Raw genomic sequence first — 26282 nt, forward strand, 5'->3', positions numbered from 1 at the left:
TACGTTTGCAATCGCAACAAATACTCTGCTCAGACCCCAAACAAGGAGCATCAAAAGTCGTGCTATAAATTTTCAGACAACCCAAAGATTCCTTGATGCCCTTCCAGACACCCTCTGCCTACCCAAGGATGCCAGAGGACAAAAATCAGTTCACCACCTAACTGAGGAACTCAATTTAACCTTGCGCAATACCCTAGATGCAGTTGCACCCCTAAAAACTAAAAAACATTTGTCATAAGAAACTAGCTCCCTGGTATACAGAAAATACCCGAGCTCTGAAGCAAGCTTCCAGAAAATCGGAATGGAAATGGCACCACACCAAACTGGAAGTCTTCTGACTAGCTTGGAAAGACAGTACCGTGCAGTATCATCCTATTTTTCCAACTTAATTGAGGAAAATAAGAACAATCCAAAATGTATTTTTGATACTGTCGCAAAGCTAACTAAAAAGCAGCATTCCCCAGGAGAGGATGGCTTTCACTTCAGCAGTAATAAATTCATGAACTTCTTTGAGGAAAAGATCATGATTATTAGAAAGCAAATTACGGACTCCTCTTTAAATCTGCGTATTCCTCCAAAGCTCAGTTGTCCTGAGTCTGCACAACTCTGCCAGGACCTAGGATCAAGAGAGACACTCAAGTGTTTTAGTACTATATCTCTTGACACAATGATGAAAGTAATCATGGCCTCTAAACCTTCAAGCTGCATACTGGACCCTATTCCAACTAAACTACTGAAAGAGCTGCTTCCTGTGCTTGGCCCTCCTATGTTGAACATAATAAACGGCTTTCTATCCACCGGATGTGTACCAAACTCACTAAAAGTGGCAGTAATAAAGCCTCTCTTGAAAAAGCCAAACCGTGACCCAGAAAATATAAAAAACTATCGGCCTACATCGAATCTTCCATTCCTCAGTGCCTTCTTGAAGACAAACAATGTATATGAAATGCTTCAGTCTGGTTTTAGACCCCATCATAGCCCTGAGACTGCACTTGTGATGATGGTAAATTACCTTTTAATGGTGCCAGACCGAGGCTCTGCATCTATCCTTGTGCTCATAGACCTTAGTTCTGCTTTTGATACCATCGATCACCACATTCTTTTGGAGAGATTGGAAACCCAAATTGTTCTACACGGACAAGTTCTGGCCTGGTTTAGATCTCAGTTTGTGTCTGTGAATGGTTTTGTCCTCTGACAAATCAACTGTAAATATCGGTGTTCCTCAAGGTTCCGTTTTAGGACCACTATTGTTTTCACTATATATTTTACCTCTTGGGGATGTCATTCGAAAACATAATGTTAACTTTCACTGCTATGCGGATGACACACAGCTGTACATTTCAATGAAACATGGTGAAGCCCCAAAATTGCCCTCGCTAGAAGCCTGTGTTTCAGACATAAGGAAGTGGATGGCTGCAAACTTTTTATTTTTAAACTCGGACAAAACAGAGATGCTTGTTCTAGGTCCCAAGAAACAAAGAGATCTTCTGTTGAATCTGACAATTAATCTTGATGGTTGTACAGTCGTCTCAAATAAAACTGTGAAGGACCTCAGCGTTACTCTGGACCCTGATCTCTCTTTTTCAATCAACGTAACATTGCAAAAATCAGAAACTTTCTGTCCAAAAATGATGCAGAAAAATTAATCCATGCTTTTGTTACTTCTAGGTTAGACTACTGCAATGCTCTACTTTCCCGCTACCCGGATAAAGCACTAAATAAACTTCAGTTAGTGCTAAATACAGCTGCTAGAATCCTGACTAGAACCCCAAAATTTGATCAAATTACTCCAGTGCTAGCCTCCCTACTGGCTTCCTGTTAAGGCAAGGGCTGATTTCAAGGTTTTACTGCTAACCTACACAGCATTACATGGGCTTGCTCCTACCTATCTTTCCGATTTGGTTCTGCCGTACATACCTACACGTACGCTACAGTCACAAGACGCAGGCCTCCTAATTGTCCCTAGAATTTCTAAGCAAACAGCTGGAGGCAGCGCTTTCTCCTATAGAACTCCATTTCTATGGAATGTGAGAGACACAGACTCGGTCTCAACCATTAAGGCTTTACTGAAGACTCATCTCTTCAGTGGGTCAAATTATTGAGGAGTGTGAAGGTGAACGGAAAGGCTCTGGAGCAACGAACCGCCCTTGCTGTCTCTGCCTGGCCGGTTCCCCTCTCTCCACTGGGATTTTCTGCCTTTAACCCTATTACAGGGGCTGAGCCACTGGCTTACTGGTGCTCTTCCATGCCAACTCTAGGAGGGGTGTGTCAATTGAGTGAGTTGAATCACTGACGCCCCCCCCGGGTTGTGCCGTGGCGGAGATCTTTGTGGGCTATACTCGGCCTTGTCTCAGGATGGTAAGTTGGTGGTTGAAGATATCCCTCTAGTGGTGTGGGCACTGTGCTTTGGCAAAGTGGGTGGGGTTATATCCTGCCTGTTTGGCCCTGTCATCGGATGGGGCCACAGTGTCTCCTGACCCCTCCTGTCTCAGCCTCCAGTATTTACGCTGCATTAGTTTATGTGTCGGGGGGCAAGGGTCAGTCTGTTATATCTGGAGTACTTCTCCTGTCTTATCCGGTGTCCTGTGCGAATTTAAGTATGCTCTCTCTAATTCTCTCTTTCTCTCTTTCTTTCTCTCTCTCAGAGGACGTGAGCCCTAGGACCATGCCTCAGGACTACCTGGCATGATGACTCCTTACTGTTCCCAGTCCACCTGGCCATGCTGCTGCTCCAGTTTCAACTGTTCTGCCTGCGGCTATGGAATCCTGACCTGTTCACCGGACCTGCTACCTGTCCCAGACCTGCTGTTTTCAACTCTCTAGAGACAGCAGGAGCGGTAGAGATACTGTTAATGATCGGCTATGAAAAGGCAACTGACATTTACTCCTGAGGTGCTGACTTGTTGCACCCTCGACAACTACTGTGATTATTATTATTTGACCATGCTGGTCATCTATGAACATTTGAAAATCTTGGCCATGTTCTGTTGTAATCTCCACCTGGCACAGCCAGAAGAGGACTGGCCACCCCTCATAGCCTGGTTCCTCTCTAGGTTTCTTCCTAGGTTTTGGCCTTTCTAGGGAGTTTATCCCAGCCACTGTGCTTCTACACCTGCATTGCTTGCTGTTTGGGGTTTTAGGCTGGGTTTCTGTACAGCACTTTGATATATCAGCTGATGTAAGACGGGCTATATAAATACATTTGATTTGATTTGATTTAATGCTTGGGGGTATATGGGAGCTCCTGTGAGATAGAAAATGACCAAGTAGTGAAGCATGCATTTTCCTGTCTGTATCGTACTGTTTCTGCATTAGACTGAAGAAGCCTTCCTCTCAATGACGTGTCCTCCCCTGTTTGTTCTACATGACACAGATGAGTTACGTTAGAGCAATGTGATCTCCAGTTTGATCCCAGTACAAGGGTGTGGGCAAGATGGCCTGCAGTTACTTCGAGCAACAAATGTGTCACCTGAAATACTATTCAATACAAAGACCAAATCAATAAAACGTTTTCACTTGCAAACTCATTAAGAACTGTTTACACATTGTTTAGGAGTTCCATTATTCTTATTGTGGTGATTTATTACCAGGTGGAACTATTAAAAACTGGAAAATTAAGTAAAACATCTGACAAATCCATTAATATCGAAGACAAATGAAGAAACAATATTATAATAATACAAATAATTAGGTGGGTGCTTACATTGGTCCTATTTGACATACGTACAAGTATGTATTATATTCCAGTGTTTCTCTCCACCTCATCTCCTTCCATCTCTCCTCCTGCCTCTTCCTCTCTCCACCTCCATCCCTTCCCCTGCAGCCTGCTCTCCTCCACCCCCTATTCTCCCGTCTCCCACTCCATCCCCATGCTACACAGAGCAGTTGTGCCTCTACCTAACTTTCTCTCTCCATCCCAACTCTCTCCCCCATCTCTCTCCTCCTGCCTATATCTTTCTCCAAATTCATCCCTTCCCCTCTCCTGCAGACTCCTCTCCCTCCTTTTAACGCCTGTGTTCTTTGTTGTAAGAGACAGGGTTCCATCAAGGGCCAAAATGTTTCAGGTTTTGGTTTTGTTGAGCCCCACCACGAGAAGACAACCTCGGCATCTACATTTTGAGTGAGAAAGAATCGGCCAGCTTGGCAATGTTTGAGAGTCGCTAAAATCTGTTAATTCTCGTCACCTATGAAGAATGTTCATATATACTCAGTGGCCAGTTTATAAGGTACACCACCCCGTTCACAAAAATGGTTCGCTCCTACAGACAGAGAGTCACGTGGCCGTGGCCTGCTTATATAAAGCAGGCAGACAGGCATTGAGGCATTCGGTTACTGTTCGATTGAACGTTAGAATGGGCAAAATGAGTGACCTACGCGACTTTGAGCGTGCTATGACTGTCGGTTCCAGTATCTCAGAAACAGACGGCCTTCTGGGCTTTTCACACACAACAGTTTCTTTGGTTTACTGAGAGTGGTGGGGCAAACAAAATACATCAAGTCAGCGGCAGTCCTGTGGGCGAAAACAGCTCGTTAATGAGACGTCGAAGGAGAATGGCAAGAATCGCTCAAGCTAACAATGCAAATAACGACGTAGTACAACAGCGGTGTGCAGAAAGGCTTGGAACGTATAACTCATCAGTCCTTGTCACGGATGGGCTATTGCAGCAGACAACCACAACGGGTTCCACTCCTATCAGCTAAAAACATGAAGCGTCTCCTGTGGGCACGCGATCACCAACACTGGACAATTTATATGAGCCACGCTCAAGGTCCTAAACGACGATCATAACCGCCATTGATAAGAGACATTACTGTGCAGCCGTATTCATCGACCTGGACAAGGCTTTCGACTCTGTCAATCACCACATTCTTATTGGCATGTGGTGATTGCCTCGCCTGGTTTGCTAACTACTTCTCTGATAGAGTCCAGTTTGTCAAATCGGAGGGCCTGTTGTCCGGACCTCTGGCTGTCTCTATGGGGGTGCCACAGGGTTCAATCCTCTGGCCAACTCTCTTCTCTGTATACATCAATGATGTTGCTCTTGCTGCTGGTGATTCTCTGGTACACCTCTACGCAGACGACACCATTCTGTATACTTCTGGCCCCTCTTTGGACACTGTGTTAACTAACCTCCAGACGAGCTTCAATGCCATACAACTCTCCTTCCGTGGCCTCCAACTGCTCTTAAGCGCAGGGAAAACTAAATGCATGCTATTCAACCGATCACTGCCGCACCTGCTCGCCTGTCCAGCGTCACTACTCTGGACGGCTTTGACTTAGAATATGTGGACAACTACAAATACCTAGCTGTCTGGTTAGACTGTAAACTCTCCTTCCAGACTCACATTAAGCATCTCCAATCCAAAATTAAATCTAGAATTGGCTTTCTATATCGCAACAAAGCATCCTTCACTCATGCTGCCAAACATACCCTTGTAAAACTGACCATCCTACCGATCCTCAACTTTGGTGATGGAGGCTATTTTATAGATGACAACACTCTACTCAACAAACTGGATGCAGTCTATCACAGTGCCATCCGTTTTGTCACCAAAACCCCATACACTACCCACCATTGCGACCTGTATGCTCTCATTGGCTGGCCCTCGCTTCATACGCATCGCCAAACCAACTGGCTACAGGTTATCTACAAGTCTCTGCTAGGTAAAGCCCTGCCTTCTCTCAGCTCACTGGTCACCATAGCCGTACCCACTCGTAGCACGTGCTCCAGCAGGTATATTTCACTGGTCACCCCCAAAGCCAATTCCTCCTTTGGTCGTCTTTCCTTCCAGTTCTCTGCTGCCAATGACTGGAACGAACTGCAAAAATCTCTGAAGCTGGAGACTCATATCTCCCTCACTAGCTTTAAGCACTAGTTGTCAGAGCAGCTCACAGATCACTGCACCTGTACATAGCCCATCTATCTACCTACCTCATCCCCATACAGTATTTATTTATTTATCTTGCTCCTTTGGACCCCAGTATCTCTACTTGCACATTCATCTTCTGCACATCTACCATTCAAGTGTTTAATTGCTATATTGTAGTTACATCGCCACCTGCTCCTTTGGACCCCAGCATCTCTACTTACACATTCATCTTCTGCACATTTACCATTCCAGTGTTTAATTGCTATATTGTAATTACTTCGCCACCATGGCTTATTTATTGCCTTAACTCCCTTATCTTACCTTATTATTATAGACTTTTTGTTTTCTTTTGTTCTACTGTATTATTGACTGTATGTTTTGTTTATTCCAAGTGTAACTGTGTCGTTGTATGTGTCGAATTGCTATGCTTTTATCTTGGCCAGGTCGCAGTTGTAAATGAGAACTTGTTCTCAACTAGTCTACCTGGTTAAATAAAGGTGAAATAAAAAATAAAAAATATGTACATATTTTGATTCCATCCCTTACATTGTGTTTGTATAAGGTAGTCGTTGTGAATTTGTTCGATTACTTTTTAGACATTACTGCACTGTCGGAACCAGAAACACAAGCATGTCGCTACGCTCGCATTAACATCTGCTAACCATGTGTATGTGACAACTAAAATTCGATTTGAGTGGAGGAACCTTGTCGCTTCTTGTCGTGTCATGCTGATGGCAGAGTCAGGATTTGGGGTAAGTGTAGTGTGAACACGCCTGGCAGGCAACTCTGTGTCATAAAAACGGGAAAACGGTACAGACACCAAACAGAATGTGACGCGTTTTGAAATCCAGGAGAGACGGGAGAACATACACCTTCTTGGCGGGACTACCGCATTTGGGGCCCAGGGGCATTTAAAAAAAATGAGTCAGCTAACTTACTGTATTTCAACACATTTTGCCATGGTACAAAGATAATAATTTTCTGTATTATAATGCTATTCTACACATTTTGTCAAGAGGCTAGGTAAGATTAAATGAAGCCGTTTTAAAAGCAAATATCCTGCAAATCTATACTTTTTGCCATGAAAAAAAAAAAAAATCATGCTTTGGCTCACATTATGCCACAAGGCTGAGAACATTTAGCAGTTTTAAAACACATTTTCTGCTATTCTACACATTTTGCCATGAGGCTGAGAGAAAATGTTGCCGTTTTAAAGCAAATTTCCTGCAATTCTGCTAGCATGCAGATAGAATGCTATCTGGGGCCCCAAGCAGGCCGATAGCGGCGCAGTAAAACAGTGGTGTGCAGAACGGCATCTCGGAACGTACAACTCATCAGTCCTTGTCACAGATGGGATATTGCAGCAGATGATCACACCGGGTTCCACTCCTATCAGCTAAAAACAAGAAGATGCGGCTCCAGTGGGCACGCGATCACCAACACTGGACAATTAAGGAGTGGAATACCTTGCTGGTTCCTGTTGCGTCATGCTGATGGCAGAGTCAGGATTTGGCCACGATGAATTCAGACTGCTCTGGAGGCAAAGGGGGTTCCAACCCAGTACTAGATGGGTGTACCTAATAAACTGTCCATTGAGTGTAATGCCAAATAATATTATCTAAAGTGTTTAGCATCAAGTTAATTAAGTCCTTGTGCATATTGAGGAGTCCCCAGAAGAATTCTTATCTTATGCTTCAATGATGCCAGATGGCCCTGTTTATCAAAGCAGGACACTGGCATGCACACACCACTCCAAATCACAGACTGTCGTGTAGTGTACACACACGCCTGACACGCAACTCTGTGTCAATACACAGTACGAGGTAGAGACACGAAACAGAATGTGACACGTCAGACAATGGAGCACACACACCTGCTTGACGAGACGACCGCATTTGAGGGCCCGGGGCATTAAAAATAATCTATAAATTCAACCAACTTACTGCATTGCAACACATTTTGCCATGGTGCAGAGAGAAAAATGTGCTGTTTTATAATATGTGTTCGATGGGGGGGTTGAGGTCACTGCTCTTTGCATGCCAGTCGAGTTCTTCCACACCGATCTCAACAAACAATTTCTGTATGGACCTTGCTTTGTGCACTGGGGCATTGTCATGCTGAGAAAGGAAAAGGCCTTCCCCAAACTGTTGCCACAAAGTTGGAAGCACAGAATCATCTAGAATCTCATTGTATGCTGTAGCGCTAAGATTTCCCTTCACCGGAACTAAGGGGCCTAGCCCAAACCATGAAAAACAGCCCCAGACCATTATTCCTCCTCCACTAAACTTTTACAGTTGGCACTATGAATTCAGGCAGGTAGCGTTCTCCTGGCATCCGCCGAAAACAGATTTGTCTGTCGGACTGCCAGATGGTGAAGAGTGATTCATCACTCCAGAGAATGAGTCCAATGGCGGTGAGCTTTACACCACTACAGTCAACACTCGGCAATGCGTATGGTGATTTTAGGCTTGTGTGCGGATACTCGGCAATGGAAACCCATTTCATGAAGCTCCCGACGAACAGGTCTTGTGGACTTTGCTTCCAGAGGCAGTTTGGAACTCGGTAGTGAGTGTTGCACCCGAGGACAGATCATTTTTTTCAGCCCTCGGTGGTCCCGTTCTGTGAGCTTGTGTGGCCTATCACTTTGCGGCTGAGCTGTTGTTGCTCCTGGATGTTTCCACTTCACAATAAAAGCACGAACAGTTGCCTGGGACAGCTCTAGCAGGGCAGAAATTTGACAAACTGACTTGTTGGAAAGGTTGCATCCTATAGCCACGTTGAAAGTCACTGAGCTCTTCATTAAGGACACTCTACTGCCAATGTTTCCCTATGGAGATTGCATGGCTGTCTGCTCGATTTCATACTCCTGTCAGCAACGGGTGATGCTGAAATATCCGACTCCACTAATTTTAAGGGGTCGCTAGCTAGCATGCACAGACATTTGCATGCATGTGTTGCTATGGTTACACAGTACCAGAAGCTGTCAGGAGCAGTCTGACTCTCAAAATAGACCAAAAACAAAATTTTAGATACTTGCATATGAAATGTCTTCCCACATCCCTCGAATTGGTGCTGGCTGGCGCACATTGTGGCATTGTTGACAAATTGGCTATTTTAATGTGGAGATATCGTTTTTCCCTGATCCACTTCCATTAATCAAAGGAGGAGTAGGATAATGGCAGCTCGGTGGCTTCAAAGGCTCTTATTGGCCAAGACATAGCGTAGGCTATCCAGGGATTATATACAATGCCTTCAGAAAGCATTCATACACTTTAACTTATTCCACAGTTTGTTGTTACAGCCTGAATTCAAAAATCTACACACAATATCCCATAATGACAAAGTGAAAACATGTTTTTAGAAATTTTTGCAAATTTATTGAAAATGAATTACAGAAATATCTAATTTACATAAGTATTCACACCCCTGAGTCAATACATTGCAAAAGCACCTTTGGCAGCGATTACAGCTGCGAGTCTTTCAAGGTAAGTCTAAGAGCTTTTCACACCTGGTAGTTGATCATTACTAGACAACCTTTTTCAGGTCTTGCCATAGATTTTCAAGTAGATTTAAGTCAAAACTGTAACTCTGCCACTCAGGAACATTCACTGTCTTCTTGGTAAGTGTGTTTTAGGTTATTGTCCTGCTGAAAGGTGAATTCATCTCCCAGTGCCTGGTGGAAAGCAGACTGAACCAGGTTTTCCTCTAGGATTTTCCTTGTTCTTTTTTTTAATCATTTTTAACAATTACATGCATACCCATAACATGATTCAACCACCACTATGCTTGAAAATATGGAGAGTATTTCTCAGTAATGTGTTGTATTGGGCTTTCCCCAAACATAACACTTTGTATTCAGGACAAAATGTTATTTGCTTTTCCACATTTTTTTGCAGTATTACTTGAATATTGCCTTGTTGCAAACAGGATACATGTTTTGGAATATGTTTATTATTTTCACTCTGTCAATTAGGTTAGTATTGTGGAGTAACTACAAAGTTGTTGAACCATTTTCACTTGTCTCTTATCACAGCCATTAAATTCTAACTGTTTTGATGTCACCATAATTAATAAATTCACCATGCTCAAATGGATGTTCAATATCTGATTTAGGTGCCCTTCTGTGCGAGGCATTGGAAAACCTCCCAGGTTTTTGTGGTTGAATCTGTATTTAAAACTCACTACTCGACTAAAGAACCTTACAGATAATTGTATGTATGTGTGGGGTACATAGATGAGGTAGTCATAAAAAAAAATCATGTTAAACACTGTTATTGCATACAGAGTGAGTCCATGCAACGTATAATGAGACTTGTTAAGCAAATGTTTACTCCTGAACTTATTTAGGCTTGCCATAACAAAGGGGTTGACTACTTATTGACTCAAGGCATTTCAGCTTTTCATTTTTAATTAGATTTTTTCCTTCAAAAAACACAATCCCACTTTGACATTATGTGGGCCAGCGATTTATACAATTTTAAATTCAGGCTGTAACAATAAAATGTGGAAAAAGTCAAGCGGTGTGAATACTTTCTGAAGTCACTGTACGTCATTGATTTCCACATATAATTGAAATTAGATTTTTATTCCATAAAGACTGTAATTGTGTCTTGTGAATATTGTATAAAAATTATTTCAGCCATGTTCCATATTAAAAAGTGAAGTGCCACTTACAGTTTACCACGTACAGTCGGCAACAGGGAATATGTTCCTCCACTGATCTTGGCATCTGGGATAATCCAGCAGTGTTTGTGTTTTTTTATAAAAAAATATATAAATAAATCTCCCCAATTTCATGGTATCCAATTGTTCGTAATTACTGTTTTGTCTCATTGCTACAACTTCCTTACGGGCTCGGGAGAGACGAAGGTCGAGAGCCATGCGCCCTCCGAAACTCAACCCAACCAAGCCGCACTGCTTCTTAACACAGCGCGCATCCAACCCAGAAGCCATCCGCACCAATGTGTCGGAGGAAACACCGTACACCTAGCGACCTGGTCAGCGTGCACTGCACCCAGCCCGCCACAGAAGTCACTAGTGCGCGATGAAACAAGGATATCCCTACCGGCCAAACCCTCCCTAACCCGGACGACGCTAGGCCAATTGTGTGTCGCCCCATGGAGCTCCCGGTCGCGGCCGGTTACGACAGAGCCTGGTCTTTGTGTTTTTGAAATACGACGAGCATACATTGTAAAATTGTAAACTGACAAAAATGTTTCAAGTCAGAACCCATTAGTTAATATACAGCACCAACTACATAAGCTGATAGGGTCCATTATCTGCTACCTGGACTTATAAACATTGACTTATGATTATGGGTAACTTGAAATAGCTCTTGAAAAGAGAAAGCAATTAAGCACGGTACTGTTTTAATAATTTTTTGCTTGTATGAGAATGACCACCACAAATTGAACTTGAAGAAAATCTATTGGGATGAGATAGGAGTTATTTCAGTTATGTTTTCTGCAAACGCTATTAAACATGTATTAATCTAAACATAATTTACAAGATGCTGCAAAGGAAAGTAAGAACTCTGTCCTCTGAACATAGACCTATCTTGCATGACCCAATGGTGACTGATACCTTCAGGGCTTTCTGAGCCGGTTCGCTGGTGCCAATCACGATGAGGCCTGGTCCTCCCATGCTGCAAAAGCTCTTCAGGTGTAGGCCATCAGTGACAGGGACAGTGGATACGGCATAGTCCTGCAAACACACAACAACCCTACTGCATTACAGGGACCGTGGACATAGTCTTGCAAACACACAACAAACCTACTGGATTACACAGCATAGTCCTGCAAACATGCAAGCCCTAACATCATTGGACTAGACAGAACCGGCATTGTTTGAGAGTCTTAGAGATGAGGTCCCTAAAGCCCCAGGCCACTGGTTGGTTGAGATTCTGAGGTCACCAGAGCCCCAGGCCACTGGCCCCTCCCCTCAGTCTGTAAAAACCTAAACTAGCAGGCGTAAATTAAACGCTTGACATTAGATCCCCTATATACTGGTCTCGACGAGAAGAAGCTGTCGGGAGGTTCTCTTCCGCACTGTTCAACCAATTCAGTAAATGTGGAGTAGGAGGACTTTTTGGGGACTTGGCAGAGGCTATTTTTTTACAGGGAGCTGCGTCTTTCTCTAGCCTCGCGTGCCAGACACTCCTATACGGCTGCCTGGCTGCTGCTCAGACAGAGACTGTTGATGTTGAGTGTCATCCTGCTCTGTTCCGTCTCATCTACCCCATGGCTATAGTTCTAGTCTAGAGCTCTCTGTTCCATGGTTTGTTTCTGGAAGACCAGACTACTGCTACTGCTCAGAGAGCGACTGATGATGTGATGTCATCCTACTTTGGTCTGTCATACCATATCTACCCCATGGTAACAGGGGTTCTGGTGGGCTATTAATTAGCATCTGGAGTATGTTGTGTTGTGACATGGGTTGGAATCCCAGGTTCACTGAGGCAGGAATGGACATGTTGTATGGAGTGTCAATTCACTCCGCTTTGTCATCCGACCGATATCTGCCACATCATATCTGCCCCTGTTTCTCTGGCCTGGTCCACATTAAGTGTGTCATGACTTACCTGGACCACCTATTGAGGTGTTAAATGAGGTAAAAGGGAGAGTGGTGTGCCACTTTAACAGTAGGCCTAGATCAAAGCAAATCGATCCTCTCTGAAGGAACAGCATTTCCTGACAGTCGGAATGTTTGTTTTACCACTATCCAACTACGACGTGCAACATGTTTCAACGTGCCAATAAATCAGTACTTTTTAGGTTCAAATTGTCGCCGTCTTGGAACTAGAATTGGGATCATGTATACTGTGCTATTGACTACACACAAGGTAAAGGAGAGCAATGTACAGTACAGCAAATGAGGCATTTGTGGTAAGTGCATGGGGGCCGCCATCTTTATGCACTTCCACTATTGTCCTTTCCTCCTCATTCCCAGCTCTTCCTTGTCCTCCTGGAGCCCTATCTTAACAGTAAAATAGAACAACACCCAATTGACAACTCACAATTCATGACAATCACTGGATTAGGCTGCACAAAAATATTTTGAACAATGCATTCCTGCTTGAACATGTTAGATGAACAACTTATTTATTTGGTTTCCTACCATCTCAGTAGTCTAGTATACAGTCTAAAGCACTTTATAGAGTGAATGATAAAAAATATATAGCGTCTCACCGGGAAAACAAAATAGTGTGACCAAATTATGGGCTGGTGCCACCAACTGAAAAAGTTGCTCACTCTAATCTGGAGCCCTGTCAAGGGGTGTGCTATTAAAAAAAATCTGATACAGTGTAATGTGTTCTTCTGCCAGTTTGGTTGTTCGGAAGAGAATCATGCGATAGGATGTTATGCAGAAAAATATGTTGGTAGTACAAGGCTATGTACAGGTAACTGCTAAAATAATGTAAACGCTTGAGTAAATTAGTGATACAAAGTATTTTGAAAGCAGATGCTCCACATAGGTGTGGTTCCTGAGTTAATTAAGCAATTAATATTCCATCATGCTTAGGGTCATGTATAAAAATGCTAGGCAGGCAATTATTTTGGCTACCATGGCTATTCCCCCATAGGATGGCAATGCCCCCATCCACAGGGCACGATGGGTCACTGAATGGTTTGATGAGCATGAAAATGATGTAAACCATATGCCTTGGCCGTCTCAGTCACCAGATCTCAACCCGATTTGAACACTTATGGGAGATTCTGGAGCGGCACCTGCTCCAGTTTTCCATCAAGAAAACACCAAATGATGGAATTTCTTGTGAAATAATGGTGTCACATCCTTCCAAGTGAGTTCTAGACACTATGCTGAATCTATGCAAAGGTCCATTGAAGCTGTTCTGGCTCGTATTGGCCCAACGCCCTATTAAGACACTTTGTTGATGTTTCCTGTATTTTTGTGCACATGAAAGTCAGTGATGTTTACTGTAGGTTACTGAGGCAATACAAATGTGATGTGGCTAAAATATGACTGAAAAGAAAGGGCATTTAGTTGACTGAAATGGCCTACTGTTTTTGTCATTTTGACAATAACTAGGCTAAATCGTTATTCAAATGACAAATGTAGTATATGTAAGAATAATCAAGTTAGCTACCTACCCAATTTTTTTTTCACTGGTAGCTAGTGATAGCTAGTGATAGTGATGCAAAAGCTAGCCCTACTTGAAACATCGCTATTGTCACGTCCTGACCTTAGTTCCTTTTTTTATGTCTCTGTTTTAGGTTGGTAAGGGCGTGAGTTGGGGTGGGCATTCTATGTTTGTAATTCTATATGTTTGGCCTGGTATGGTTCCCAATCAGAGGCAGCTGTCAATTGTTGTCTCTGATTGAGAACCATACTTAGGCAGCCTGTTTTCGCCCTTGAGTTGTGGGTAGTTGTTTTCTGTCTTTGTGTGTCTGCACCAGACAGAACAGTTTCGTTTTTTCCGCTTTGTTTTTTTGTTTGTTCTAGTGTTCAGTTTCTTTATTAAATTTACCATGAATACGTACCACGCTGCACCTTGGTCCTCTTCACCTTCTTCCACCTATGAATATCGTTACAGCTATCTCCTGGCTGCATTTACCCACCAGATTCAGTAGCTTGAACCCCCACCCCCAAAAAGTTTGAAAATCCTATTGATAACCCCATTAGATTCTATTGATAACCCCATTAGCTCCTATTGATTCCTCCATTAGATCCTATTGATAACCCCATTTGATCCTATTGACAACCCCATTCGATCCTATTGACAACCCCATTCGATCCTATTGACAACCCCATTCGATCCTATTGACAACCCCATTCGATCCTATTGACAACCCCATTAGATTTCTGCCCAAAGTTTAGGGAAAAAAACTAAAAGTGAACATAATTCATGATGGGTTTTTTATGTTTATTTAGTTTTAGGGTCTAAGATAATAGTTTCAGTATAGTTTTAGATTTTCGAGAAGGTTTTTTAATTCATTGTTTTTTTTTCACGATTCGTTTCCGTATTAGTTTTAGTTTACTATAATAACCGTGACTCTCTGGTCTACCTATAGACAAGTAACAATCACAAAGAATGTTAGGGTATGGGAGCAGACACAAAGGGCTACTGGGGGTATCAGGCATGAATCAATTGCCTTAGGTGTCTGGTTTATGAGATAGCTAACCATAAAGGACATTTGATTGTTCATAAATATGTGGGGATAACTCATAAATTATATGCAAAATATGATATGGACAGTGTTTTTGTATGAGTCTAAATTTGGCCTACAGGAAGGAGGTGAAATCTAGTTCTTTGTTTAAACCGTGTGGTGATACGGAATTTAAAATTGTATATCCTCTGCATGGTGGATAAGCTTTTTTCCGACCGCCACACCAAGTCATTCATTTATAGTGCCTTTGTGCTATAAAATGTCTCGCAACTTGCGAGGTGATATTTTGATGTCTGATAGTGGATTGATGTTCTCCAAGGTGTACTGTTAAGGCGCGGAATGTTTTTTCAATATTCAATGAGTGTACAACACATTAGGAACACCTGCTCTTTCCATGACATAGACTGACCAGGTGGTTCCAGGTGAAAGCTATGATCCCTTATTGATGTCACTTATCAAATCCACTTCAATCAGTGTAGATGAAGGGGAGGAGACCGGTTAAAGAAGGACTTTTAAGCCTTGAGACATGGATTGTGCATGTGTGCCATTCAAAGGGTGAATGGGCATGACAACATATTTAAGTGCCTTTGAACTGGATATGGTAGTAGGTGCCAGGGGCACCGGTTTGAGTGTGTCAAGAACTGCAATACTGATGGGTTTTTCACACTCAACAGTTTCCCGTGTGTATTAAGAATGAGAAAGGGAACAGGAATGGGGATACCTAGTCAGTTGCACAACTGAATGCATACAACCGAAATGTGTCTTCAACATTTAACCCAACAATCTGAATGGTCCACCACCCAAAGGACATCCATCCATTGTACACAGTGTAGATCTTATTGCAAGAACACATATAATTAACTCCTTTAGTAGTGCAAATTATACATGCCATTTATCTCATAGGTCCTAGGAGTCTGAGGGCTAGAAGTCTGAGGGCTCCTTCTGATTTGACCAACATGACTGATAGATTTCTTGATTGTTTATAGGTAAATAAAGGAAGATTCTGAAAGGCAGAATGTGCAAAATCACTTTTCCTTCCACTTCTGAAGGTTGGCAATGATGGATTTGGTATCCCATGGGCTGATGCTAACTATAAACAGGTTTACCACATCGGCAGCTGGTGGTATACTGACAGGGGGTACATGGTATATGTTCTCAAACCCCATGCCTGGAGCATACCAAGGATGGGCACCATCAGGATATTGTGCTGGAGCTAGTGTAGCTTGACCTGGGGCTAGCTGAGGTGGAGCTAGCACAGCATGACCTGGGGCTAGCTGAGGTGGAGATAACATAGCTTGACCTGGGGCTAGCTGAGGTGGAGCTAGCACAGCTTGACCTGGCGCTAGCTGTTGAGGTGGAGCTAGCACAGCTTGACCTGGGGCTAGTGGTTGAAGTGGAGCTAGGGTAGCTTGACCTGGGGCTAGCTGAGGTGGAGCTAGCACAGCTTGACCTGGCGCTAGCTGTTGAGGTGGAGCTAGCACAGCTTGATCTGGGGCTAGTGGTTGAGGTGGAGCTAGGGTAGCTTGACCTGGGGCTAGCTGAGGTGGAGCTAGCACAGCATGACCTGGGGCTAGCTGAGGTGGAGCTAGCATAGCTTGACCTGGGGCTGGCTGAGGTGTAGCTAGCACAGCTTGACCTGGGGCTAGCTGTTGAGGTGGAGCTAGCACAGCTTGACCTGGGGCTAGCGGTTGAAGTGGAGCTTGTGTAGCTTGACCTGGGGCTAGCGGTTGAGGTGGAGCTAGTGTAGCTTGACCTAGGGCTAACAGTTGAAGAGATAGCTTAGTTTGACCTGGGGCTAGGGGTTGAGGTGGCGCTAGCACGGTTTAACCAGGGGCTATCTAAGGTTAAGAAAGGGCTAGCGTAACATGACCACGGGCTAGCAGAGGTAGAGGGGGATCGAGATCATAGGGTTTGGGCAAAAGACTGTCCTCTCTCCTCCATGGCCCGGAGACCAATAAGTAGTAGAGGAGTGCATCAATTCGTTAGTATGCAAAAGGAAGAGTGTCCTCCCCTCCTCGATAGTCACCTTTTCATCGAGGATACTCATGTGCATCCCAGCGCAGAAGTGTGTTTAAATCTGCCACACCTCCTTTGAATCAGCTTTTGTTTTGTCAGAGGAGAAAAACGTGCATACTTTGAAAAACGCCCATCCATGTTCACTCTCCTCGATTAACTTGGACCTTTTTCAAAAGGAGGTGAGAGAGAGGACACAGGAGTTGACCATTTGAGGGAGAAGTTCAAATAGAGCTACAACTTCCACACAGGAATATCAGAGGAACCATTAATTATTTGTCAAGTTTAGTTCAGCCATGGTTCTATAGTCAAAAACATTGAAAAAAGAAAACTTGACCAAACAAATGGTGAAACCCGGAAGTACAAAGGGATACTCAACACATACGTTTTAATAGGGCGATGAGGACGCGCCCATATTCAGCACCGCTGAATGGACAGCGCTTCTCCTGCATCTCCACTCATTGAGACAGGTATAGCGGAGCTCTGTGGTGCTGAAATGGAAAGCGCCTCTGTCCAGTTGGCAATGGATATTTCCCATTTGAGGGTATTTTGACATTATAAGCACAGTTCAATACAGTCCTCATTCCTTTATGAAGCGGCAGTTTAGCCCAAACAGTGACTCAGAAAATATAGCAGCAGGCAAATATCCTCCCCTGAGCTTATCGTGAGTCACAAGATAACAACCCGTCATATCCCATGGACAATCCTAGAGTTGTGTTCAGCAGAGAGAGAAGTTTTGAGTGAAGATTCCTTACAACGTTAACTGCCCTACTTGTAATATACAGTGCCTTGCGAAAGTATTCGGCCCCCTTGAACTTTGCGACCTTTTGCCACATTTCAGGCTTCAAACATAAAGATATAAAACTGTATTTTTTTGTGAAGAATCAACAACAAGTGGGACACGATCATGAAGTGGAACGACATTTATTGGATATTTCAAACTATTTTTAACAAATCAAAAACTGAAAAATTGGGCGTGCAAAATTATTCAGCCCCTTTACTTTCAGTGCAGCAAACTCTCCAGAAGTTCAGTGAGGATCTCTGAATGATCCAATGTTGACCTAAATGACTAATGATGATAAATACAATCCACCTGTGTGTAATCAAGTCTCCGTATAAATGCACCTGCACTGTGATAGTCTCAGAGGTCCGTTAAAAGCGCAGAGAGCATCATGAAGAACAAGGAACACACCAGGCAGGTCCGAGATACTGTTGTGAAGAAGTTTAAAGCCGGATTTGGATACAAAAAGATTTCTCAATCTTTAAACATCCCAAGGAGCACTGTGCAAGCGATAATATTGAAATGGAAGGAGTATCAGACCACTGCAAATCTACCAAGACCTGGCCGTCCCTCTAAACTTTCAGCTCATACAAGGAGAAGACTGATCAGAGATGCAGCCAAGAGGCCCATGATCACTCTGGATGAACTGCAGAGATCTACAGCTGAGGTGGGAGACTCTGTCCATAGGACAACAATCAGTCGTATATTGCACAAATCTGGCCTTTATGGAAGAGTGGCAAGAATAAAGCCATTTCTTAATGATATCCATAAAAAGTGTCGTTTAAAGTTTGCCACAAGCCACCTGGGAGACACACCAAACATGTGGAAGAAGGTGCTCTGGTCAGATGAAACCAAAATTGAACTTTTTGGCAACAATGCAAAACGTTATGTTTGGCGTAAAAGCAACACAGCTCATCACCCTGAACACACTGTCAAACATGGTGGTGGCAGCATCATGGTTTGGGCCTGCTTTTCTTCAGCAGGGACAGGGAAGATGGTTAAAATTGATGGGAAGATGGATGGAGCCAAATACCGGACCATTCTGGAAGAAAACCTGATGGAGTCTGCAAAAGACCTGAGACTGGGACGGAGATTTGTCTTCCAACAAGACAATGATCCAAAACATAAAGCAAAATCTACAATGGAATGGTTCAAAAATAAACATATCCAGGTGTTAGAATGGCCAAGTCAAAGTCCAGACCTGAATCCAATCGAGAATCTGTGGAAAGAACTGAAAACTGCTGTTCACAAATGCTCTCCATCCAACCTCACTGAGCTTGAGCTGTTTTGCAAGGAGGAATGGGAAAAAATGTCAGTCTCTCGATGTGCAAAACTGATAGAGACATACCCCAAGCGACTTACAGCTGTAATCACAGCAAAAGGTGGCGCTACAAAGTATTAACTTAAGGGGGCTGAATAATTTTGCACGCCCAATTTTTCAGTTTTTGATTTGTTAAAAAAGTTTGAAATAACCAATAAATGTCGTTACACTTCATGATTGTGTCCCACTTGTTGTTGATTCTTCACAAAAAAATACAGTTTTATATCTTTATGTTTGAAGCCTGAAATGTGGCAAAAGGTCGCAAAGTTCAAGGGGGCCGAATACTTTCGCAAGGCACTGTATGTTCATTAATTTACAGGGAGATGGCAAATACCCGCTAGCCCCAGGTCAATTAGTGGATTTCGGCGATTTCAGCCACACCCGTTGCTGACAGGTGCATAAAATCAAGCACACATTAATGCAATCTCCATAGATAAACATTGGCAGTAGAATGGCCTTATTGAAGAGTTAATTGACTATCAACGTGGCATTGATTTTCAACGTGGCACCGTCATAGGATTCCACCTTTCCAACAAGTCAGTTTGTCAAATTTCTGCTCTGCTAGCGCTGCCCCATTCAACTGTAAGTGCTGTTATAGTTGAAACGTCTAGGAGCAACAACGGCTCAGTCGCAAAGTGGTAGGCCACACAAGCTCACAGAACGAGACAGCCAAGTGCTGAAGCGTGTAACAATTGTCTGTCCTAGGTTGCAACGCTCTATACCGAGTTCCAAATTGCCTCTGGAAGCAACGTCAACACAGGAACTGTTCATTGGGAGATTCATGAAATGGGTTTCCATGGCCGAGCAGCTGCACACAAGCCTAAGATCACCATGCACAATGCCAAGCGTCGGCTGGAGTGGTGTAAACGCGTTCTCTGTAGTGATGAATCACGGTTCACTATCTGGCATTCCGACTATTGAATCTGGGTTTGGCTGATGCCAGGAGAACACTACCTGCCCCAATGCATAGTGCCAACTGTAAAGTTTGGTGGAGGAGGAATAATTAACTCAGGCTGTTTTTCATGGTTCGGGCTAGGCCCATTAGTTCCAGTGAAGGGAAATCTTAGCGCTACCACATACAATGACATTCTAGAGGATTCTGTGTTTCCAACTTTGTGGCAACAGTTTGCGACGGCCCTTTCCTGTTTCAGCATGATAATGCCCTAGAGCACAAAGCGAGGTCCATAAAGAAATGGTTTGTCGAGATCCTTGTGGAAGAACTTGACTAGCTGCACATAGCCCTGACCTTAACCCCATCAAACACCTTTGGGATGAATTGGCACACCGACTGAGAGCCAGGCCTAATCACCCAACATCAGTGCCAGACCTCTCTGATGCTCTTGTGGCTGAATAGAAGAAAGTCCCTGCAGCAATGTTCCAACATCTAATGGAAAGCCTAACTAATGGGGGACTAATTCATATTACTGCCCATGATTTTGGAATGAGATGTTCAATTAGCAGGTGTCCACATACCTTTGGCCTGAAGATACAGTATTAAGTGTTATGATCTTGAATGGAAGACAAGACAATAGCCTGGTAGAGATGTCTCCCCATGCACTTTGATCTTCCTCTCGCATGTCCTTCACTCAACAAGGGTAAGAGACTGTCCTTTACATATTTAACCCCCCAATCACATATGTGGATAATCCTGGCCTGAACAGAACAGGCTGTAAAATTATCCTGAATGTAATAAAGGAAGGAGGAAAAACAATGGGAGCTGTAGAGGGGAAAAAGCCTTGTATGTTTTCCAAGAGCCGCATCATCAATACCTGACTTATCAAGGATAATGAATAACAGTGAGAGGCTGAGAGAGATACCATGGTGGAATTTAAATTGGACACAGACAGGAGCGGAAACAGGGCAGCGAGGAAAGGTCAAATTCCTGTTGGGTGTTGAACTCGCCAGGAAATGACCCCATGAATCAGCAAAAGGCATTCTTTCCCGAAACCACTGGAATCACCCTCTTCTCCTAGCCATACATTCCTGAGACACCATGTTTGCCATCTAATCAATTTCCGAGACAATAGCGTATTTAAATGCCTTGAGGCCCTTGAGGCCCCTGAATGAGACCATGATTACCTCAGGGGGGCAGTAATGGTGGCTTGAGGACACAGGAAGTCAGTCTGAATATTCCCAGGGTGCACTGCTCTAGTCTGTTCTCACTCACCTTGAACACATCGGCCAGGATCTCTGCTCCTTTCTGATTGGTGCGTTTGGAAAGCCCCACAAAAAACTCTCTACCTGAGGAGAAACAGACAACAACCTGTGGTCAGTATGGATGGAGAGAAAGATAGAACAGAAAGACAGAAAGTACGGCCTGTTTGGGTCGCCACTCAAGAGCATTGCAGAGAGAATGGGCGTAGCCGTTGAGCTTTTATAAATGAGCCGTTAGCGACGACGTTGCCAAGAGGAAATGTTCCTAGCCCTGCCTGCCAAGTGAAACCAATTTCAGCTGGATGGGAGATGGGAGGAACGTACCACAGAGAGCCAGCGTCTAGAAACTCAATTAAGTGTTCTAGTGCTTTTTCCAAGCCCTGCATGGTGTAGAGCATGACCCACATAACAATCACAGGCAAAGCTGCACAACTGTTACAGAATGTACAGAGTAGACCATAATAAAGACCTCACCTCACTAGCACTCTACCTACAGTATGCTCTCAGCTAGTTCATTGTGAGATGACTGTTGTGGAACAAGGTTCCTATTGTGATGAAATAGGGTGTGTGTGTGTGTGTGAGAGATGGGGGTATAATACTGCCATCTGAGCTAATCATTTTCAATCATGCAATGGGGCAGACTGCTGTAAGGAAAAACACTCTTGTGAGGTCACATAGAAAGATATGACAGTCAGTCAGTTGTAATTTGTACGCCATTTCAGTTCAGTCACCTCAACTACTTGACTATTCCGAATTAGTTATTCGGGAACAATGTTTGTTCACCACCTGTGGTGATGGGTCATATCATTTGCATGATCAAGTGGTCATACATGTTTAGCTTTGCTGAATACCTGTATACTGTATCCGTTTCCATAGTGATAACTAAGAGGATGGTGATGCCCATGGTTTTAATGGTGTGCGATTAGTGGAACGTTGTGTACCTGTAAAGAGGACGTCTCCTCCGTCCAGAGTGGCGTTCTCATCTGACATCTCAACGATGTTTAGGTCCAGCTCCTTCAGAGCTCGCCGCATGGCCTCCGTCTAGAAAACACACATAGACAGACAGGGTTAAGGCACATACACAAATGCATATCTAGGCGCGTGCAGTCACGGACAGATGCACACACAAAGCATTCATTGGAAAGACGTTTATTGCAATGAGATATAGTACACACACATATGACACACCAATAGGAGAGCTCTCAATGATATATGGAAATGAATACCTGGGACAGCCTAATAAACAGCGTCCAGAGAAAGGTATTATGATCATGATTATGATTTCTACATAACACGAGCGAAAAGGCACATGATCCACCATCAGCCAGGTTCCTGAGTAGAGTACCGAATCACGTAAACCAAACCAGTCTGTCCAAGAGATCATCATGACATCATCTCTGCGAGCCACAAGGTTATGTCATAACAGAGGAAGTATGTAAAACTTTTTATATGGCCACGGTGGTGGAAATGGGGTAGGAAGAGACCAACACTAACCTAAAAAAGGTTGGCGGATTAAAAAACAATCCATCCAAGTCAAAGTTCCTGGCCCGTTCTCGGGGTCAGCTGCCCCTGTGTGTGTCTCCATAGAAGAGGACCAGCTGTTTGGTGGTGGACTGGATTTGGTCAGTATAGCTTGGTCTGAGGTCCGCCTATTCTGATTTTGACTGTCCCGGGTTTTGGGGGTCCCCAGGGAGCTGTGACTGCCGCGGGGCCTGGGGCCAATGTGATGTTAGTGTAACATCAGTGTTTCCACAGGCCCCTATCTCACCATGACCTCAGCCTCGCTGTTCGCTAATCGAAGGCTTCTGCTTCTCCTCACACCAGACACCCGGGCCAAGCCATGAAGTCATCCAGGTAGAGACTGCCATGCGGGCCACGGCACAGCACAACACAGATAACACAAACACTTACTCTTTCTCACTCTCCCACACACGCATTAATACACTTTCTATGCATTACACACATCCACACACAAATCCAAGACCTCCCTTGGATCCTCAATGAAACATAGTAGAACATGAGACCCTTTACCCTTTAAGTTCTATGTTTTTTTTGTTTTTTTTTGGAAGGCTGCGAGGGTTTGTTTTGTAGAGGGACTCTAAGTGTGATTTTGGATGATCTTGTGGCTCTGGCTCTCAGACACAACAGCACCTGTGTAAACAATCATCACACAGACCAGGCTGTACCGGCTGGTTCCTCATCTGCTACGGCTCAACCTCATTCCACACAAACTCAACCACTTTTGCAGCATCTCACAGAGCACCAAAGGCATCTCATCCACATTTTCCCCTTTCTTCTCTCTCTCCTCCCTCTTCTTTCTTCAGCTCCCAAGAACATTGTCTCCTTTTCACCTATAGGTACATCGTACTCTAGTTCATTAGTGGTCATAAGTAGATACTATGAAGTCACGACTGAATGTCTATCTAATAAACAGCATGGAAAATAGCCGTTTTAATTGGACCAAATATCTATTGAAATTAGAACAGAAATGTTTTCCTTCAGAAGGTTATCAGTGCAACACCTTCAGCACTCCAATTAAGATGCATAGTAATTGCCCTAAGGGTACACAAGTTGTTTTGAATGATCCACAATAGATTTCAGATCTACTTTCCACTTGTCTTTGGCCTCATATTGCGTAAGGAACCAAATCAAATAAGTCAAGATTTCCCCTTTATTCAGTTTCATCTCCATTTCCCTCTACTTCTCACTACTCTTCCCTTCTCCCAGGGCTACTCCACCATTCCCCCACAGCCGCCCAGCCTCCACCACTGTGGTTGCCCCTCTCCTTCCCCTCTGCCTCCCGATGTGGCACACTGTGACAGGACTGGAGCCTCTGCCTGTGCCATCACAGCTGCAGCCTCCAGGGAGTACAAACGCACGCACCACACAGATACGCACGCACACACAGACAACCCTAACCCCCTTGACTTCACCCCTCAGGCATTTCCTCTGACGTGACCTCACAGAAGGTGATCTGTCCCAGGGACGCCAACTGGGGCCCTCAGGGGCCCGGGAGTCAAACGCACCGACCCCTGAATACAGACAGGCGCTGGTGTGTGTGTGTGTGTGTGTGAGAAATAGAGTGGAGAACAGTTCTGGGGCCCGTCCGTCTCGTTCTTACCACCTGGACCCCCAAAACAGTTCTGGATTTGATATTTACATTGCATGGATGAGTAAATTAGCCCAGACTGGAAATACAATTGGGGGTGTTCAGTGCATGACAGATACAGACTAGAGGTGTGTGGGTGGTGGACTGGTGGAGGGGTTCCCTAAAGTCCAACAAAGCTCAGAGGGTGTGCAGATACATGCGGTGGAGGGGGAAATATAGGCTAGTACAAGGTTTCCCAAACTCGGTCCTGAATGAGAAGGGCCTTTTGAAATTCACGACAGAGTTTTGACTGTTCTGTCCTAGGTACCCTGGTCCCAGATCTGTTTATGCTGTCTTTCCAACTCCTATGGTCACTGTCAAGCAAGATAGCACAAACATATCTGGGACTAGGCTACTAATAGTTGGAGCATGAATACAGAAATAAATAGCTTCATTTTTATTCCATGGCCATTGGGCAATTGAGTTGGAAAAGTCAAGTTCAATGATCGTTGGAGCTTCGGCTGGACATCCCATAGCATAGATGAGGATGAACATATAAGACTAATGCAGAGAAGGAAAAGTTAAAGAATGGAATGGGAATGCCAATCAGAATGGAAAAGGCTAATGACAAAGCTATGCACCCCAGAGAAGGAATTTCAATAAACACACTGAACTTCATTAGGTATACAAAACATCCAGCGGGATAACGTTATCAGATCTTTCCAGGTATTTAGTACATCTTTGACGTCATGGAAGGACTAGAGAGACGACTGGACTGTCTTTGTTCAGTGATGATAGGAGTAACTTGGAGCCTTAAAAGACTGAGAGGTTTGCTATGGTCAGTGATTCTCACCGAGTGGTTACCTTGGGATTTGCATACTTGGCCTAGAGGGTAACACACTCGCACGCAGGTTGACGTTTATAGTCATGAATCTTTCCCTGTAGGCAGAACTGAGCGATTTCCGCTAGATGCACCAGCTGCAAAGTCAAAATTGGCTATATCGTAACAATTCATGAAAACAAACATTTGCTTTTTGGTCTTAATTTAAAGCTAGTGTTGTGAATGGTCATGCCACCCCCTACAGTCTTCTAACTGTCTCCAATTACCTTGGGCAACACCCCTTTCCTTCACACCTGTTTACACTCCCAAATCATCTCTCCTCTGCCCTTTTCACCCCTTTCAGTTCCTTATTGATGCAGCATGCTCCTTCCTACACACTAGGATATTCTTTTGGTGATGCCACTGGGTTGCCCTAGCATTCCTCCTGCATTATATGATGAAGTAAGTGCCCTTTGTTATTATACTGTTTGGAGAATGTAAATCCTAAATAATATATAGTACTTGCCCTATTATTTATTTGTATAGCCATGCCCTCAGTTTTCTAATGATGCTAAATGCTATGGGCCCTTTGTTCTAGTTATGTGTTGGCAGTCTCCTTAGTTTATAGATGTTATATGTTAAGTCTATTTATACCCATAGTCACTACCTTGACATGTCTGCACCTTTATGTTAATTTCTTTGTTTTCCTAATGTTTCATTTTTGTATCTCTCTTCCAGACCACCACATCCTGATTCACGTTATGACCGATGCACCGTTGTGGCAGAAACAGTCTGGAACCTAGCTTACTGTTCCGCCCTAGTCCTTTTCTTCATGGTCCTTCGAGCCGGGTAAGACTGCTGCCTTGGAACCAGACAACCTACCAGAAGGAGGTGCAGGAGTCATCCCCAAAAGCCTTCAAAACGCACACACCGAACCCAGAAGCACAAAGAAATCTTCACCCCCTTCCAGTACCAGCTCCTCCTAGGCATACTAAGAGACATTTAAAGTAATCTACAAGAGAACGCTGGAGCAGCGGGTACAGCGGGCATCACCCCCATCAAGCTCCTATCTAATACAGCCTCCGTCGATAGTTCTTCCAAACCCC

At 43.9% G+C, this 26282-nt stretch overlaps 1 protein-coding gene across 2 annotated transcripts in view; it reads right to left on the reverse strand.

Annotated features, from left to right (window-relative positions):
- The window catches only part of LOC110521789 (N(G),N(G)-dimethylarginine dimethylaminohydrolase 1), a 122449-nt gene that overhangs the window by 13393 nt on the left and 82774 nt on the right, over positions 1-26282 (reverse strand). For both annotated transcript variants that reach the window (XM_021599656.2, XM_021599655.2), the window contains exons 2-4: positions 22210-22309; positions 21282-21355; positions 11455-11574 (exon numbers count right to left, since the gene is read on the reverse strand). In XM_021599656.2, coding sequence (XP_021455331.1) covers positions 11455-11574; positions 21282-21355; positions 22210-22309 — 294 coding nt within the window. The remainder of the gene's footprint in view (positions 1-11454; positions 11575-21281; positions 21356-22209; positions 22310-26282) is intronic.

Source organism: Oncorhynchus mykiss, chromosome 30 (assembly GCF_013265735.2).
Source record: "Oncorhynchus mykiss isolate Arlee chromosome 30, USDA_OmykA_1.1, whole genome shotgun sequence".
Lineage (NCBI taxonomy): Eukaryota > Metazoa > Chordata > Actinopteri > Salmoniformes > Salmonidae > Oncorhynchus > Oncorhynchus mykiss.